At 35.9% G+C, this 16447-nt stretch overlaps 3 protein-coding genes and 1 long non-coding RNA gene across 20 annotated transcripts in view; 2 read left to right on the top strand and 2 right to left on the bottom strand.

Moving 5' to 3' along the window:
* LOC131439024 (kinesin-like protein KIF13B) overlaps nucleotides 1–4611 on the top strand; it is an 85828-nt gene extending 81217 nt beyond the window's left edge. For all 4 annotated transcript variants that reach the window (XM_058609508.1, XM_058609506.1, XM_058609505.1 and 1 more), the window contains one exon: nucleotides 827–4611. In XM_058609508.1, coding sequence (XP_058465491.1) covers nucleotides 827–885 — 59 coding nt within the window. In that variant the 3' untranslated portion in view covers nucleotides 886–4611. The remainder of the gene's footprint in view (nucleotides 1–826) is intronic.
* A 4501-nt stretch (nucleotides 4612–9112) lies between these two features.
* LOC131438305 (uncharacterized) lies at nucleotides 9113–10337 on the bottom strand. The gene is made up of 3 exons (XM_058608211.1): nucleotides 10201–10337; nucleotides 9949–10030; nucleotides 9113–9835 (listed from the first exon to the last, which is right to left on the bottom strand). The coding sequence occupies exons 1-3, from the start codon at nucleotides 10228–10230 to the stop codon at nucleotides 9495–9497; spliced, it is 453 nt and encodes a 150-aa protein (XP_058464194.1). The 5' UTR covers nucleotides 10231–10337; the 3' UTR covers nucleotides 9113–9494.
* A 2859-nt stretch (nucleotides 10338–13196) lies between these two features.
* Nucleotides 13197–14976, top strand: LOC131435682 (uncharacterized). Its single transcript, XR_009230525.1, has 2 exons — nucleotides 13197–13561; nucleotides 14746–14976. It is a non-coding gene; the product is annotated as an uncharacterized LOC131435682 (long non-coding RNA).
* LOC131435671 (serine/threonine-protein kinase N) overlaps nucleotides 14969–16447 on the bottom strand; it is a 258158-nt gene continuing 256679 nt past the window's right edge. For all 14 annotated transcript variants that reach the window (XM_058603806.1, XM_058603805.1, XM_058603804.1 and 11 more), the window contains one exon: nucleotides 14969–16411. In XM_058603806.1, coding sequence (XP_058459789.1) covers nucleotides 16268–16411 — 144 coding nt within the window. In that variant the 3' untranslated portion in view covers nucleotides 14969–16267. The remainder of the gene's footprint in view (nucleotides 16412–16447) is intronic.

Below are 16447 nucleotides of genomic sequence, written 5' to 3' on the forward strand. Positions count from 1 at the left end.
GGACTCGATACAGGAATACAGATATGCTCTCTCGGAATACTGATAATTCAATTTTCATACAGATTTCTATATAAAATCAGTATTTTTTACCAAATCCGTTTGAAATTCAAAATATTTTCCTATGTACTTGAAAATCAGTAGAATACTGAATATCCGTATATCTGGTAACCTTCCCCATGACTCGGAAAGCCTCAGTTGACGAAAAGTGTGTTCAACAAATTAAGTGAGATATTAGATTTTTTATCGTGACGTCACAAATGAACAAGCATTCATCTTTGACAGTTCAGCGGTACTGTTTACAAACAACCTTAAAAAAATCGAGGAACACATCTCAAACAATCATCTTAACACTTCACAACTAGCCACTTTTTTTTTAAATAAATCTGAAACGGACCGTATCGAATAGTTAACAAATGTTTTGCAACTCTATTTAGGCGATACGGATCGTAAACGATCTCATCTGTTTGTCAATAGACAAACATAAAAAAAGTCTGTTTACAAATAGTACCGCTGAACTGTCAAAATGTGTTCATCCGATTGAGGTTAGAAGTGACGGTAAAAAACCTAATTCCAAGATAATGCAGCAAGAAAAGACCTTTACTGTGACTGCACAACTATTTTACTTCATCATACAAATCTAGAGATAGAACTGATTTTTTTAGTCAAAATATTACGTTAATCGAGGATTAGTTAAGAGTAAAAAGTCTTCCGAATGTTAAATTCAATAGACATTCTCCTCATTAGGTTCTGTTATACATATATTGCAATATTTTTTGATATTCAAATATTAATCTCCAGATAATTAAAATCTCCCTTCAATCCACAGCGGAACTAGCCGGCCAAAAGACAGCAAAGCCGATCAGTCAGAATGGGCCACGCAAATGATACGGATTTAACCGGGGTCTCAGCACGGCAATGACGTCCAGTGGTTCCTGTTCGGCTGCTGCTGTGGCGAGACCTGCTCAAAGAAAACGGTTCGTTCCAAAGTCAGCCTCGGTAGCAGCGTTCGGGCGCAGCAAGTGATTTGACACGGTCAAACCACGGAGGAGATTCGATCCATCATTCTCGACAGTACCTTGTTTTATGTTGTGATTATGTTTACAAAGTGATAACTAACTAACTTACATAGGAATGGGAAAACGAAACACACTCAACGCGGTAAGTTATCTTACCTACCCTATTTCTGAGCAATGGAAACGATAATAATTATGTATCAGATAATTTGTATTACTTATACCTTTTTTACTGTGTGTCAAAAGTTATTGAAAAAGAAAAAAAAACACTGGCTTTATTTCTCAACGCAAAGCAAATATTGTAGTGGAAACAACAACAATCGAGCAAGCGTTTGCAAGTGCATTCTAGATAGACAGTCGCGACAGCAAATGTTAAAATGCAAATGAAAAATAAAATTAAACAAATCAACCAGTTCTGTCCAGAAAAAAAAACAATGTGAACAAAATACAAAACTCTTGAATATAATAACTACCAACATCTACTGTATACATGGAATACCACAGTCAAGGATTTTCAACGGGGAAATTTATTAAACGTATATAACTGCTAGGAGAATCAAGCAACCAACAACATTTGTAGCCAAAACTAGACGGAAAGGCAGAAGTTAAGAAAACGAAAGCTAAAGACAGTTGAGATAAGCATTATGCGTATTTATATTTATACACTCATATTTAAAAAAAAAAACAAAACAAGTATGTTATAGGAGACTTTTATTCTAATCCTTTGCTACCAACAATTTTCAATCTTTATCTTCTGTACATCTAGGATAACTTGGCTAAACAGTAGTCCAAATAGAAGAGCCCCTCAGATGATGTGAAACCGGAAGCTGTAGTGTGACAGTAGGCGCTACGCTACGCCGATAAGAATCCAAATCCTAGAGTAATAAAAGCTAGTTAAAAGTTTAAAAAAACCAAGAAATTATAGGTAAGCTCATCGGAATGTCGGAGATTGTATGCCACCCGCCCACAGCCCCCAAAACTGTAGTACGTTGCGTCCACACGCACTATCAAGGCTAAGCAAAAAAAAAATAAATAAAGACGGAAGTTCACTGTTTCCCTCCAGTTGTTCTCGACACCAAAATTATTGTTTTGTACGCGAGCAAAATTAGTGTTTAAACACGTCTAACCTAGTGCGTTACACGGAAAATATCATTAGTTGGTAGGAACTGTAAATTCGTTGTCCCCTCCATTTTTCGGTAGTCAATGTTCTCAAGTTTTCGAGGTGTTGTTTTTTTATTACTCCTGACAAAAGGAATGGTGATCATCTAGTAGAGATTCGAGTGAGACAAAACAAGCAACCATATGATAAGCAGCAGCCTACGAAAAATGAAAAATTTACGTAACAGCATAAAAAAAACAAGCACGTCCATTTTTTCCCCTTTGGAATCATCCGAAAGATCGAGAGAATAAAGCAACAACAACAAAAAACAAAAAAAATCAGTAAATATTCTTCAAATTTTCTCAGTGTGTTATAGGCAATAAAATATCAAAACCAAATGGAAACTATTTAGAAAGAGAGAAAGTGTGCTAGAGCCGCCCGTTTGGGCTGAGCTAAAAACTGTTGAGCATCGAATAGAGCAAAACACGATGTGTGTAGTATAGTAAATAAGATAGTGTTGGCAGTAGAGTTTCAGATACTGACGATGGTTGTGTAGAATAGACGAAGAAAAAGACTCTACTCCAAACAAAACAAAAAAAAAGTATTGGGCTAAATTCATTCCACATTTTGACTAGAGATATGATTGATTAATCGGATCGGCAAATGTTGCCTGTTTTTGTTTTTGGTTTAAATAAAATAGCGGCATTCCCGAAGCGAAAATGTGATGTTGGATTGTACCTCTGGTGCACATCGTCGCACCTCCTGACATATGTATCAAAGCATGCTTTGATGGCTACGCCCCGCTGCGTAGTCATTGTTAGCGCGAATCGAATCGAAAAAAAAATTGCACATTCGCGTACCGCTCGAACATCACGAAAAAAGCCTACTTGGATACGCTTCACGAGAGGCGCGTTGCCACAAGTAGAGTAGCTCCAAGGTTTTGCAATCGTCGCCGCCTGAGAGATGTGCTGCCTGGTCCATCCGACGTCCGGCGTCACATTTTCGCGTCACACTGCGCTTCAACACCGTAAACGAAAACGTAATTTCGAGCAATAGCATTTGTAATAATTCCCACAATGGACTCTAGTACTAAATGATCTCTAAATGCTTGTAGGTATGTGACTATGACTAAGCTAGCTCGGTACAGAGAACAAACAAAGCAGATTTTGAGCCGTGTTTTTTGTGTAGAGTTGAGTCTCATTGGATGTTAATAGAGGAAGAGGCTAGTTCCGGCAACGGAGAAATAAATAATCGTTAGGTGGAAAAGGATTTCATTGCAAAAAAAAGGAAACTGCGATATCCAACTTAGTGTAGAAAGCAACATTTTGCTCGATATCTGTGCCCTGTCGGTGAGTTAAATAGGCCTTCATTTACCCTTTCTCCAAGGTCAGTCAGTCCATCTGGACCGAGCAGAACATCCGTGAGGTGTGCGAAGGGGAAAGTGCAATAGAACAGCGACTGTGGTTTTTGTTTTTTCGCAACTGTTTAGTTTTGCACTGTATAGCGAGCCTCAGTTTAGATTTTTTTGTCTCTTTAATCGATGGGTTGTTTCAGTTGATCCATCTTGTTTCATATCCCCGCAACACGTGATATCATTGTAAATCAAAAATAGGTTTAAGTTGCAAAAAAAATTAAAACGACGAAAAAAGACTTTGTTGAAGTAATATCATTCGTTTTTATTCGTTTGTCTGCGTGTGAAATATGTGATTTAGTTTTATGTATATCATTGTTCATTATCATGCATAGTAGCAAGCAAATTAAAGAGCTTTCAGCATTATCAGCTTTTTCGAAAGTGAATAAGCTGTTTCGAACAAAAAAAATTAAAGATTTGGCCGCTCCGGCCAATCAATAGCACAATATTAATCTAGAGAAAGCAACAACAACAAAAAAAAACAAGTTGAAGATTCATCAATCACCAATCATCTTTCTTTATACGTTTTGGTGCTTCGTTTCGCTATCGTATAAAACACAAACGACAAGATTATTGTTCTTTTACTCTAAAATTTAAACCAAACAGAACTGCGCGATTGCTTCACACTACCATTAAAAAAACATGTAAAAAAATACAGCCCAGTAGCACTTCTAGCAAGTGTCATTATTCTGCGCATTATGTAAATTATCCACACTTTATAAACGTATGCAAAAAAACGGAGAAACATGCAAATGTATTGTATCATCTATTGGCAAAACGCTACCTTAGTTGAGTCTAGATAATATGCAAAAGAAAGAACACAAGCAAATGGTACGCACGCTAGAAAAAAAAAACAACAGGATATCAAAAGAGGTTAAAAAAATTCTAGTCAAAAAAAACGGAAGCAAGAAAGTTGAACCTGTTACTGAAGAAGGATCGAGAGCGGAATAATAAAAAAAAAACAAACGCTATAGAACTTGAAGTCAACCGCAGGCATATTAACAACATGATGGAGCGCTATAAATCATTATACAGAATCAGAGAAAGATAAAATATATTAATACTGCTTATTCTGTAATTAAACAAAATCATAACGGATCCCATACGTTCGTACTAAAACAGACACCGAAAACCACGGGCTGTCCTTTTCCAGTGTAGTCGTGCGCGGTTAGGCTCATTGGATACTGTCCAGTGATCTCAAAGGCTTTTTGACAGCGATAAAGCCATACGCAACAGGGGTTAAAGGCCTTTCTAAAATTTAAATCCAAGAAAGAGACATAACTAGATGTCGTGAATACGAAAACAACTGACATGTTCCTTAACACTTCCGAATATCAATTAGTTGATCAATTGTATGAATTATGCAAGCATTCCCCTTTTTCACATTTTTCGCAAAAACGAATAAGGCTTCACTTTATCTCGATTACTATGAATTTCACACAGCGAAAAGTGCACAAATCGAATCAAACTGTTCTGGACTTGCACTAAACTGAGAATATTTACCTTAGATTTTCGAGCAAGAAATCCTAATAGTTCTTTAGAAAACTTTTAGAGCCATTAGAACGTTCTCTTTTCGTTGTTTTTTCACCAATGCAAACAACTGGCAGCTGTGATGTAATCGCTCTTGTCGGAAGCGTAACTAGCTTTGCAAACGACACACAATACATCTGCTCGCAGTGGCGATAGAATCCAAACTGATCCAATTTTTGTTAAGATGTTTCTTTTTACGTGATTTCGTTTGTAGCTTCTCCACTAATTGGCGGTTATAACGGCTATAAAAATAGCAGCATATAGAATTTTAATGTCGATTATTTCATTTTGAATTTGCATTTCATTGAAAGAAACTGTCCGGATGCTGCACGGGATTCATTCCTGCCTTTCAGAAGGACCGAATTGTGGAACTCACTACGATATTAAGCACTGTTCGGAACATTTTCCTCGTACGATTTGTTGTACAGCAGCAGATATTTTTTTCTCTTCCTCAGATCGCGTTCTGATTGGCTTCAATGCTGTTGCTATACACGTTTAAGTTGAAAAATTTCGATTCTATTGGTAGTTAGATTAAATAAATCTTTTCACAGATCACTGAGCTATGAGCTTTCAAAATACGAGAAAGGCAAATGCGCCTTATGAATTGTCCTCTTTGATACTCGTTTATACCAAACATTTAAGAAAAGTTTAATTTTGAATTATTTGAGATTATGTCACACAACTGAAAATTTGATCATAGAATTGTGATCATATTTCCGATGGCATGTAGCAAAAATTATGTTGATTCGTTAGATACAACAAGAGATATTCACGATCAAAAACTTATCACTCTCTCAAAGGGTAAATTTTGAAAAGACGCCCCATAGTAAAGTAAGTCGTATTCACGACAAAAGGTAAGACTTTTGAATTATATTTTGCGCGGAAACCTTATTCGTCGAAATTTTTTTTCTAGATTGGTATGACTGTCAGTGACACCAGTGCCAAGTATCACGTCAAAATATATATTAGTGTACGTCAGTCTTTCTGAAGTTTTAAAAGTGCAATCGGCGATTTTTACAATGATTGAAATTATTTAACAAAGAAGTTCCATGAAATTTTGTGTGCGGGATCAAATTCCTTATACCGAAACGTTCAGAATGTTGAAAAAGATATTCGATGATAATTGTATGTCGCGCGCAAGTGTTTTTTAATGGGACAAGATTTGCAAAGAAGGTCGAGAACGCGTTGAAGACGAACCACGTCCAGAACGGTAATGCTGACAGTTTTCTTTGATTATCGAGATGTGATGCACTCCGAATTCCTTCCGACCGGCCAAACTGTCAACAAGAAATACTATTGGAGTGTTGGGCGTCATTTGCCCGAAGCTATTCGTAAAAAAAGTTCGAAATTATGGACTGACGAATCTTCGTCATTTTTTCGCAAAAAATTCAACCATTATCGTTTTGCAACCACCGTATTCGCCTGATTTAGCTCCGCGTGAGTTCTAGTTATTCAGCAAAGTCAAACGACCGTTCCGAAGAAACCGTTTTGAGTCAATTGAAGACATCAAATGTGAATCGCTACGCGCTTGGATTCCGGAAATTGATCGTAAAAATTGTTTCGAGGATTGGGAAAAAACGTTGACACAAGTATATTGGGGCCAGGTGGGATTACTTTGGAATTATTAACAAAGTCTTACTATTTTTTTTTGCCCACAGTAGTACATCTCAGCTTTTCTTTGTCGTTTAATTTCAATCTGAGTCGATCGAATCGGACGCAGTATGACAAGTGCCATCGTCCTGTTGAAACCTCATTTCATACACACTTAAAACACAGACTAACAGACATTACAGTATGAGTAAATTCTTATAAAAATAATTTTTCGTTATGCACTAGTTCCACCTATATTGTACTGCGCGAACTATTTACTATCTGTACACCCCTTGTGTTACGTAAAAGTTTTTTTTTCTAGTTGGTTTCCCCTCGTTTGTCAACACCGATCAGCTGCTTGCAGGGTTGCGGTTTGAAAATGAATCGTCACAATAAATTTTTGGATTACGTTGATAATATATTTAACTTTTTCAGCGATGTTGGAAGGTAAACATTTATTTTACTCAACGTTGTTCATCTAGACTATTTTTGATTGTGTTGGTAATTTTCACCCGAAATTAAGTGACGGCAGACCAGAAGCAAGTAAATATTGTAACAAAACGGGTTCGATTTTGTATTGCGTTGTAGGATGAGAAGTAGGCACAATTCTGTATATAGTTTTGGCAATATGTAATTAATCTGTATCCTGCATGAAATTCGCATGGAGGTATACAAATCAATACATTACAAGTAATTCTGTATGAGTGGCAACTCGGTTGATAAATGAAAAAAATAAACACAGCCTAGATGACAGACAGAATGTTTTTGATAGGGTAACGTGGTGCCATCATGACACATGTGAGTACTGTCCCAAATAAAGGAATATTCTAAATGACCGTTTATATGGTTAAAGAATCTAATTTGAGTGTCCTGTCTGTTAGTCTGTGCTTAAAACAGATTCTCGAGCTCGGCATATTGAAATGCCGAAATACATCGGCAATATGACATTTTACTGATTTTTCAGAAGCACACATGTTCTTTCCCGAAATTCTGATATCTCGGTAAAGCATTAGAAATAATGGTCTTTAGCCGTCATGTTTTGTGTATGCTGAATTAAGATAAACATTAATAATTCATCCGCTCTCCCCATCTTAAGCTTTTCTGATATTCATTTCATTTAACAATAAAGAAAAATCCTATGTATGTTCTATTACTGATGACTCGGCAATTCATGATTCAGCCCTGATCGCCTTTTCCGCGCTTACAGCAAAAATGTTGCTGACAAACTCGGCAATAATTGACAGTTAACAAATTTAGGATTGCGGAGATTCTCAGTAATTATACATTTTGCCGAGATGATTCCCGAGCACTCTTTGCGATTTTCGGCATTTTTTCCAAGATTCAGCAATAAAATTTAAGTGTGTACACATATATATCTTGAATATGTGACAACAAAAATTCATTGATCATGGTTCTGTATCGGTTTCCATTCACGCGTCGTTCTTCCTCATTTGAAAAGATGTTTTAAACGGCGTGTTGATTATCTTTGTTCCAAATACGGCAATTTTGCTTGACGACGTATCCATTCAACCAAAAATGCGCCTCAACACTGAAGAGAATTTTGCGCTATAAACAGTTTTAATTGAACACTGTTTTTGAAAATGAATTTTCACGATTTGAATGCATTGTTCTGGAGTTAACCTATTCATGATGATTTTCAAAACAATACTGAGTAGTGACATCACATTACACTGTCAAAACAACTTTCAGACAATTCTATTGAAAAAACAAACCTCCTAAAAACACTCGTTATTTCAAATGCTTTCGATGCCACCGAATTTCATTATTTGATCATTCGGTGTACTAAATCGGGTTGAAAGAGGAAATTATTTGCAGAAGTTTACTACTATTTTGCGCTTTTTTCCTGAAATGCCCTTCGAATTTATATACTCGAAAAAATAAAAGCATCACTGATTTCGAAAACCCTGAATTTCGTGGATTACTGAACCAGTTGAACATGGAATACGCCACACAAATCTTATTATTATTTCGTAAAATCCCCTTTTGAAGCAGTAAATTTATTTTGTACAATTCAAAAATTGTACGGCTACGTAAACTGTTTTTTATCTACTAATGTTTCTGTCTTGTTCATAAATAATTATTTCACAAACAAATCCAAGAGGACGATAAGGGTAGATTCGTATGATTGCTATATTCATATAATTATTAATTTTATATAACGCTCTCGACTCACCTCAGAAGTTTCTTCGAATTCTGTTGTCTGCAGAAATGATATTATCATCTCTAATAGCACAGGATAAGCATATGAAATTTTCTAATCAAGTGAGAAACTTTGTAACTATCTTCAAGTAAATGTTCGAAAACATCTTTTTTAAGGTTTAGTTTGTTCAAAATAACTAGAATTTCTATTTTACAAGATACACAAAGGTTTTTTTTCTTTTAGAAGATTCTTCTCAATGGCAAGCTATCTCGTACAATTTCAAGTTTTAAATATGGAGATCGGTTGGGAAGAGTATCGAATTTTTTTGCGTTCTGCCATTAGTTCCCTCAAATGAATGCCTTTCTGATTTTGCTCATGCTTTCGTGAATAATATTTCAGTCGACCAGAAAATGTAATAACGAAACCAGTTACTGTGCAAAACCTAATAAAAATAATTTGATAATCTTTCAGTACATTTAACTTATCTTCATTTATCTTAATACCGATATTTTGAGGTTCGATCGGATAATAAACTTGTATTCTATATTTCAATCTAAATTTGTATACAAAAACCTCACTCGATCGACATAAAGAATGGAAATTCCACATTCGATCGAAATATTTCGCTTCGGTCGAAATACAGCATCGAGGTGATAATTTACAACGAAATGAAAAGCTTTTTGTTCATTTTCAATCAGGTTTACTACTACATTGTGCCTCTTCTTTTTGTTTGATCAACTTATTCTTGGACATTGGTTTATCGGCTAGGGACATCATGGTATCGGTCATCCGATACAGTAACACCGATGAACTGGGATCGCAGAAGGCCAGTACAATGCATCGGTGGTTGTCCGTACCTGGAATTGCCAACTCCGCTTGATATCTCTCTATGTCAATCATAGAAAGGGCCGAAAAAGAAGGCACCGGAATGTAGACATCCGTTTTAGGGTAGTCCTTGTGTCTACGTGCTGTCAGATAGATTACGTCCAGCTGTTTTGAGTAATGGTACTGAACGTCCCACAGATAGCGTTCTGAGGAATAGAGAAAGCGATTATCATTCGACGTTATTAAAAATGAATCTTGGATGCCTTCGTAAATCCACGTTCTGAATTTTATTATTAAAATTGATAAATGAATCGAATACCTTCACATAAGTATAGATAAAGCCGATAGGCCGCTGCACACAGGCTTTCGTTGTTGCATCCGAGTTGACGTATATCGGCTAACTGCAAATAAAGATTATAGCAAAATTGCATTTCGAATCTTTCCGTTGCAACACGAGTTCTCAATACCACGACCTTACAAATCTACTATCACAAGCCGTTACATGCCCTGGGTTTCGGTGGCGACGGGTTTGTTTATTTTTCAATTTTATTCAAATTTAGTGATCACTTACGATTTGGAAGGTTGCTACAGAGGAATCCATTATTTGTGCCGTATCCAAAACAATTTGATTGTATAAAACATGTGTAGTTGGTTTTATGTAGCATTAAGAGCTCTAGTTTAGATATTTTGACATCCACGTGGTGTTACATGCGTTACAACATATATTGCATAATAGGTTGTATACAACTTTTAACTACTCAACACGTGAAAAAATCAGTTTCTCAAAAACAAAATCATTGGTTATTTATCAAACCAAAAAATGGAGGAACAACATTATGGTTTTATATGAAAAGAAGCTCTATCCACAAAGTAGTGTGATGATACCTTTTATTTTATCAATTCACGTGATTTTTCTTGACAAATTCCTTAATCCTTTTCGTTTCGCCTTCGACTCGTCAGTGCAGAGGAGTTCAAATTTAACTGCCTAATGCAAAAATTTATACAGTTCAATTTGAACCAATTCATTCGGCTATTCGTTTCCTACGGGACTTCAGAAAAGACATTGGGCTTCGGTGCGAAAGCGAATAATTAAACCATTCATAGATAGCAATTAAGAAGATCAAAAGACTGTTTCTGGAATTCTCTACCTTTTAATGGAATTGATTTTAATTGATTGATATGCCTTAGTCTTATGAAACTCTTAACACAGAGGCGAATTGTTAGTTGATAATCACTTTGCCAAACAACGTTCAATTTTTAACACGCATTGAAATCTCTACTTGGATATCTGTTCTCTGTGCTCCTAATTGCTTTGTATTCAGTGTACTGGAAAAATGCTTGATGAGAAAGCGATTAGATTTTGTTGGAGGTTACGCGTTTTTTCAATGGCATACTGAATAACGACGTAACGTGACAATTTAGTGTTTTCTTCTTCTAAAAAAATGAGTTGTTTTTCTACTCGAAGCAGTATTATATTACTGCTAAATAGTGTTTATTTAGCATAATAGATAGAAACTTCCAAAATTCTTCAGTAAAACTAGTCCAACGCGTCTTCAGCTCCTCATATTGAAAATAGTTCAATAGTGGTATGGAGGACTTCCGTTTGACGTTGATTTCTTAGAGGGGAGTACATACTGTTCCAGTAAATTTGAATATCGGACGGATCATGCACGGAAGCTTTTGATTGCGTTTCGAACAAGAATTACGATTACATTGTGATTCGCTGACATGCAGTAAATGTTCAAATCCGAAAGTAGCATTAACTACATGTTCGCACTTGTTTTTTTTTTATTCATACCAAACTGCGTTATACTCTGTGGACTTTGTTTTTGAGAAGATACAGACTTTACTACATTTTATTCATGCGGCCCCATATTAAATGTTTTTCCACGTAAATTTGCGTGAACTGTGACACTCCATTTATGTGCATCTAATAAGATGTAAAATCACAGGGTTTTTTTTACGTGTGTAGTGCAAATGAGTTACTAGATATCAAAGCGAAAAGCACGACGACGGGAACGGGTATTGCACGGGGTTTAATTCCCAGCTTCGGGGTTTTCTGGCCCGGAGAGGCGCATGACCTTACGTCACATTATCGGGGTGACGTCGGCTCGATAATGCCTTGTTTGGTATTTCTTAATTCTTTTGCGCTAGCAATACATAATGTAAGCGTAATGCTTTTTCAGGTTGGCAGCGCTACAATCGGGCCTATATCATGCTCAGTCGGTCCGATAATCGGGCTGATGATCGAGCCAATGCGGCTCGACTGGGGTTTGATGATTTTCCAGCCTCCTGCTATGACGTCATGTAACTGTGGCCAGGACCATTCTGCAAAAACCAAAACAATGAAGAAGAATGGCTAAAAAATTGGATATTAGAAACTACTTGTTTATTCAGTACCCTTTATCGCACTTCCCCATCAAATTATCGATCAGAATATCATTCCTACGGTAAGGAAACTAAGATTTTACTCTATTTGAAATGCTCGAATGTTTGTTTACCATACTCTGAGCGCTCTGATTGCCCACCAAATGCCGCAGATGTTGGCTATGATCAGAGATGCCAGATATTTTCTTAAAAAATCTGTATTGCTTTGCGGAATAATCTGTATTTATCTGTATTCACTAATAAAATGAATTTTCTACAATAAAATAATGCTAGAAGATGTTATTCCAATAGGCTATAATTGAAGAATAAAAGATTTAAAGAGCATTCATTCTTCACGTCTTCGTAAGTCATTGCCGAGCTTACAATTCATCGACGAAATTTAATAATTTGAAAATGTTGATTTCATAAGTTCAGGTCATACAACTCTCAGTCTGACAAAGTTTCATGATGCCATGACTTCCTTTAATATCAGTTCAAATTGATTTCAAATTATACATGTAGTCCGTTGATTGATAAATTTTTATCTCATCACTGCAATCAAATACTAATAGATACATTTAGGAGTTTTTGTTGGTTTGTGCAGAAACTGTGAACTGCCTTAAGCACTGACGCGAGAAAATAGAAACAAAATATGTGCTTTTTGCACAAACCAACAAAATCCCTAAATGTTAACATTTTGCGACGGCCAGTATTAAGCCGTCACTCGTTTACGCCTGAGACGTCAGAAATAATATAGCCTTTGTACAATATCATTTGAGGATTGCATAAATAGTGCCAACTTTACGTATGCTTAGCTAAGTATAGATTGATCTGCCAGGCGCGAGATGGCAGTTCAGTTTGAACTGCTTTAAGCACTGACAAGCCGAAGACGAAACGCGAATAAATAGAAACTAATAGATAGCTCAGGTTAATTTTTTCTTTCTCTCTTTTTGTGAAATCTGTATAAAATTTAGAAAATCTGTATAATATCTGTACTCTGTATTAAATCTGTATGCGTATTTAAAAATCTGTGTAATACAGATAAATCTGTATAAATGGCATCTCTGGCTACGATAGCTTTTGCTTGAGTGCCGTATCCTTGCTACCGGGCTGTGATTTTCTGGTTTCGTGTAGGTAACGCTTGTAACGCAAGTATACATTCAATGGTATGGATGCCAGATATAGCGATTTGGACTGGATTTGAAAAAGCAGAACTCACAAAAATATATCGCGTTTTTATATGACAATCAATATACCATTTGTCATCATCCATAATTTGGTCATCAATGATGACAGATATATGAGTGTTGGAGTGCTGAAGACATTTTTGTTGCAGTTCTCTGTATCATATTTTATAAAGGAACGAAAATCCGCAGACATTTTTTAGATTCAAAGACTTCTGCAACCATGTCTGAAGATATTTGAAATTTCTACCTGGCATCTCTGTACGTTACAGCAGAAAGTAAGAAAACGTCATTTACTTTTCTTCACGACGCCATTGCTGATGGTTGAGCCTGAGTTGTCTTTCCGGTAAAATAGTGAATAAACCACAGCGTTATTCCGAGGTAAGTTTCTTCAAAGTTTTTTTTTCGCGTTAATTGATTTTGCTCGAGAGGTGTGAAATGGAAAATCGTATTTTTTCAAGACCATTTTCGATGGAACAAAGCTTCACTTAAAACTCATTTAAAAAGTGTAGTATATATCAATTTTACAAAACGATTTTTGTTGCCCATTGCTTCCGAGCCGAGATATCGAAGATTCAAACAAAATATTCTTGTTTTAAACTAGAATATGGTTGCTCCAAACAAAAAGCAAAGCAAAGCTGGTATTACATTCCTGTAGTGGAATTTGACCTTCTGTTTCAACAGACTTCGCAGCCGATTCAGAATGTACAGTACCAGTGCATGGCTGGTGCTATGATTCTACTGACACTACGAATCCTTGCAGGAAATTTCCAAACAAACGTTGGTTATTTAAAAAAAATCCGTGGAATAAAACCAGAATTATTACTATATCGAGAGCAAACTCATTAGAATTATCCGGAATTTTACAATATTGTTTTCCGCATGTACTTTGCATATTGGGACAAACAAGCGTTGATTTTTTTTTTTCACATACTACTCAAACCCACAACTATTGCAATTCCTGGAAGTATAGCACGAATAGACTTTATTAGTCATGCTAACTTAAAAATGACGAAAATCCACATAACTCATATGCGACTATGGGCAGTATAGTCAGTTTCAAATATCCCATTTCATAAAATAATATCATTAGTTCAGATCAATTTGTTAGGAAAAAATGAATTCAATCACGTAACGAACTGATTCAGTTATGTTTTCAAATTTAATTAGCATATCTTATGCATGTGCTTGTTTAGTACGTTTCAATGACGACAGTAAATTCTATGACATTTTCGATTGAAAGCAAACCTAAATTATTTCGTACTTGAGGAAAGACGCGTTCTAAATAACGTTAGAATACGGACAAACACGCTTGGTGAAAAAAAATTAACTCTGAGAAAGAAAGCGAATGGCGATTCGGAATGAATTTCACCAAAGGTTACATTGTCTACTGTCGTTTTCTTCTGAGGCTCCAAAATGGCTTCAAACTTACGAGGGAAAGTTGAGTTTGCCATTAAGTGGCATTGCTCCAAAATCCTTTTTTTTTTGTCACTGTCAGTAATTCTTCGTGAAGATTGATTATTCAGAAACTATTAAAGAAGTATTATTTTCTCTTTATTTCACAGGACAATCGTCGATCGCTTTCGGTTAGCAGGTGGCAATTCGTATGTCTTTTTTTGCCCTAATGCAGTCCTTTCTGTTTCATCCGTTTTTCGAAAATCCATAGCCGAGGGATAAGAAAAAGGAATGGCGTCGCACCGGAGGGATAGAATTTAATCGTGTCATCAGCGTTCATCAATAATATTATGTGTTAACAAGAGCGAATAGATTTAAATAAAACACAAAATGTAACTTTAGTACTGATTCTGGTGTATTTGTTTGTTATTCTCGAAAATGCATAAATTGGTTTTTTTAAATCAATAAACAATCATTAGTACATTTACTACTTGCATTCAGGTGTTGTTGCTTTTCTTGCGCATCAATCTTTAATACTCCATATTTTTCCTTTCTTTTTTCATTCAACCGATCATATATGTTAAAATCACGTGGTTGTGTGGGTGCATGTGTTTGTTTGTGTGTGTGTAGTTGGTGTAAAATATAACATTGGAAATTAACAACGCTAAATTCTGTAGCGATTTCTAAGCTAGGAATAATTATAATATATACGTGTTTAACTAAGACGATTAATCTAAACAGCGGTAAGTGTCTACTAAAAATTGATTGGAGAACAAAACATGTTTTACCTGATGAATGGTACCAGCAGAGGAAGGTTGGTTTGCCTATTCGTATAAATAAAGATAGAACTAAAATGCGTAAAACGAACTCTCCAGGGATACTCCTTTCGTTTCGATAGCTGTCTCTGAGTGATTGATATATTTTTTAATTCCTGCTGGAAGGCTAACGTAAAATGTATTTGTGTGTTTGATTAAGTCAACATGTTTTAACTATAATACACAAAAAAAAGTATCCGGTAGGAAGGGAAAAACATTATCAACTAATTTCAGTATGTCTAATGTACTACTACGTGTCGCTACAGTGGTTCCTATTCTCGCCTCGGTTTCCTGCACATTGTCAACAAGTTTTTGTTTTTTAAAAAAAAGGCACCTTATTATTACTTTTCGGTTGCTAGTAAGCATTTTTGCTGGGCCGCATGCGTATGTGTGTGTTTTTTTAGTGATAATAATCGCTAAGATTGAATTCGCTTACAACAAAAAAAAAGATAATGAAAAAAAATGCACATTTACAACACTATGAATGATGATGCATGATTTCGGTGATTTTTCAGGTGTTTTTGTCTTAACTTTATTAACTCTCGGAAGACTTTTCGATTACCGTACGCGCTTTTATCAATTCTCTCTTCGTATGTAAGAAAAGATCACACAGAATTGTAAAATTTTTTGTAGCAAACCTGCCTCGATAACTAGGTAATATTAACAATTTTATAACAGTTGCATACTTGCATGCTTCTTTTTTTTCTTTTCTCTACTAGTCAAAACTAAGGAAAACCTTATAAAGCAATTCTACCCAAAATACGCACGGTTCCAAAATGTGAATAATTTAAACAGCGATTGGTTGGTTTAGAGAGGATGTGGAAAGAACGCTCCAAGAACGAAGGGAAGAAGACCATTTCTACAGCACTATTCACTGTCAACACCAGTCGGCCGTGTAGGTAAAATCCTTGAAGTAAGTCTGTTCGTTCTCGGTCAGGACCCGGGGGTCTTTTGGTGGCGTCAACTGTGGCTTCTCCGACGTGAATTCCTCGTCAAAATTGGACACGTCCTCCGGTGAGCGCTACGAATGTATGGAACGAAATTAATGATTAGGAGA

The sequence above is a fragment of the Malaya genurostris genome, chromosome 3 (assembly GCF_030247185.1).
Source record: "Malaya genurostris strain Urasoe2022 chromosome 3, Malgen_1.1, whole genome shotgun sequence".
Lineage (NCBI taxonomy): Eukaryota > Metazoa > Arthropoda > Insecta > Diptera > Culicidae > Malaya > Malaya genurostris.

Bases quoted from the DNA above. Each gene is read 5' to 3' on its own strand.
- LOC131438305 (XM_058608211.1), bottom strand. From the start codon at position 10,230: ATGGATTCCTCTGTAGCAACCTTCCAAATC. The intron at 10,031-10,200 runs GTAAGTGATCAC...CTTTATTTGCAG, and splicing joins CTGTAGCAACCTTCCAAATC to TTAGCCGATATACGTCAACT. The intron at 9,836-9,948 runs GTATTCGATTCA...TCTATTCCTCAG, and splicing joins TTATCTATACTTATGTGAAG to AACGCTATCTGTGGGACGTT.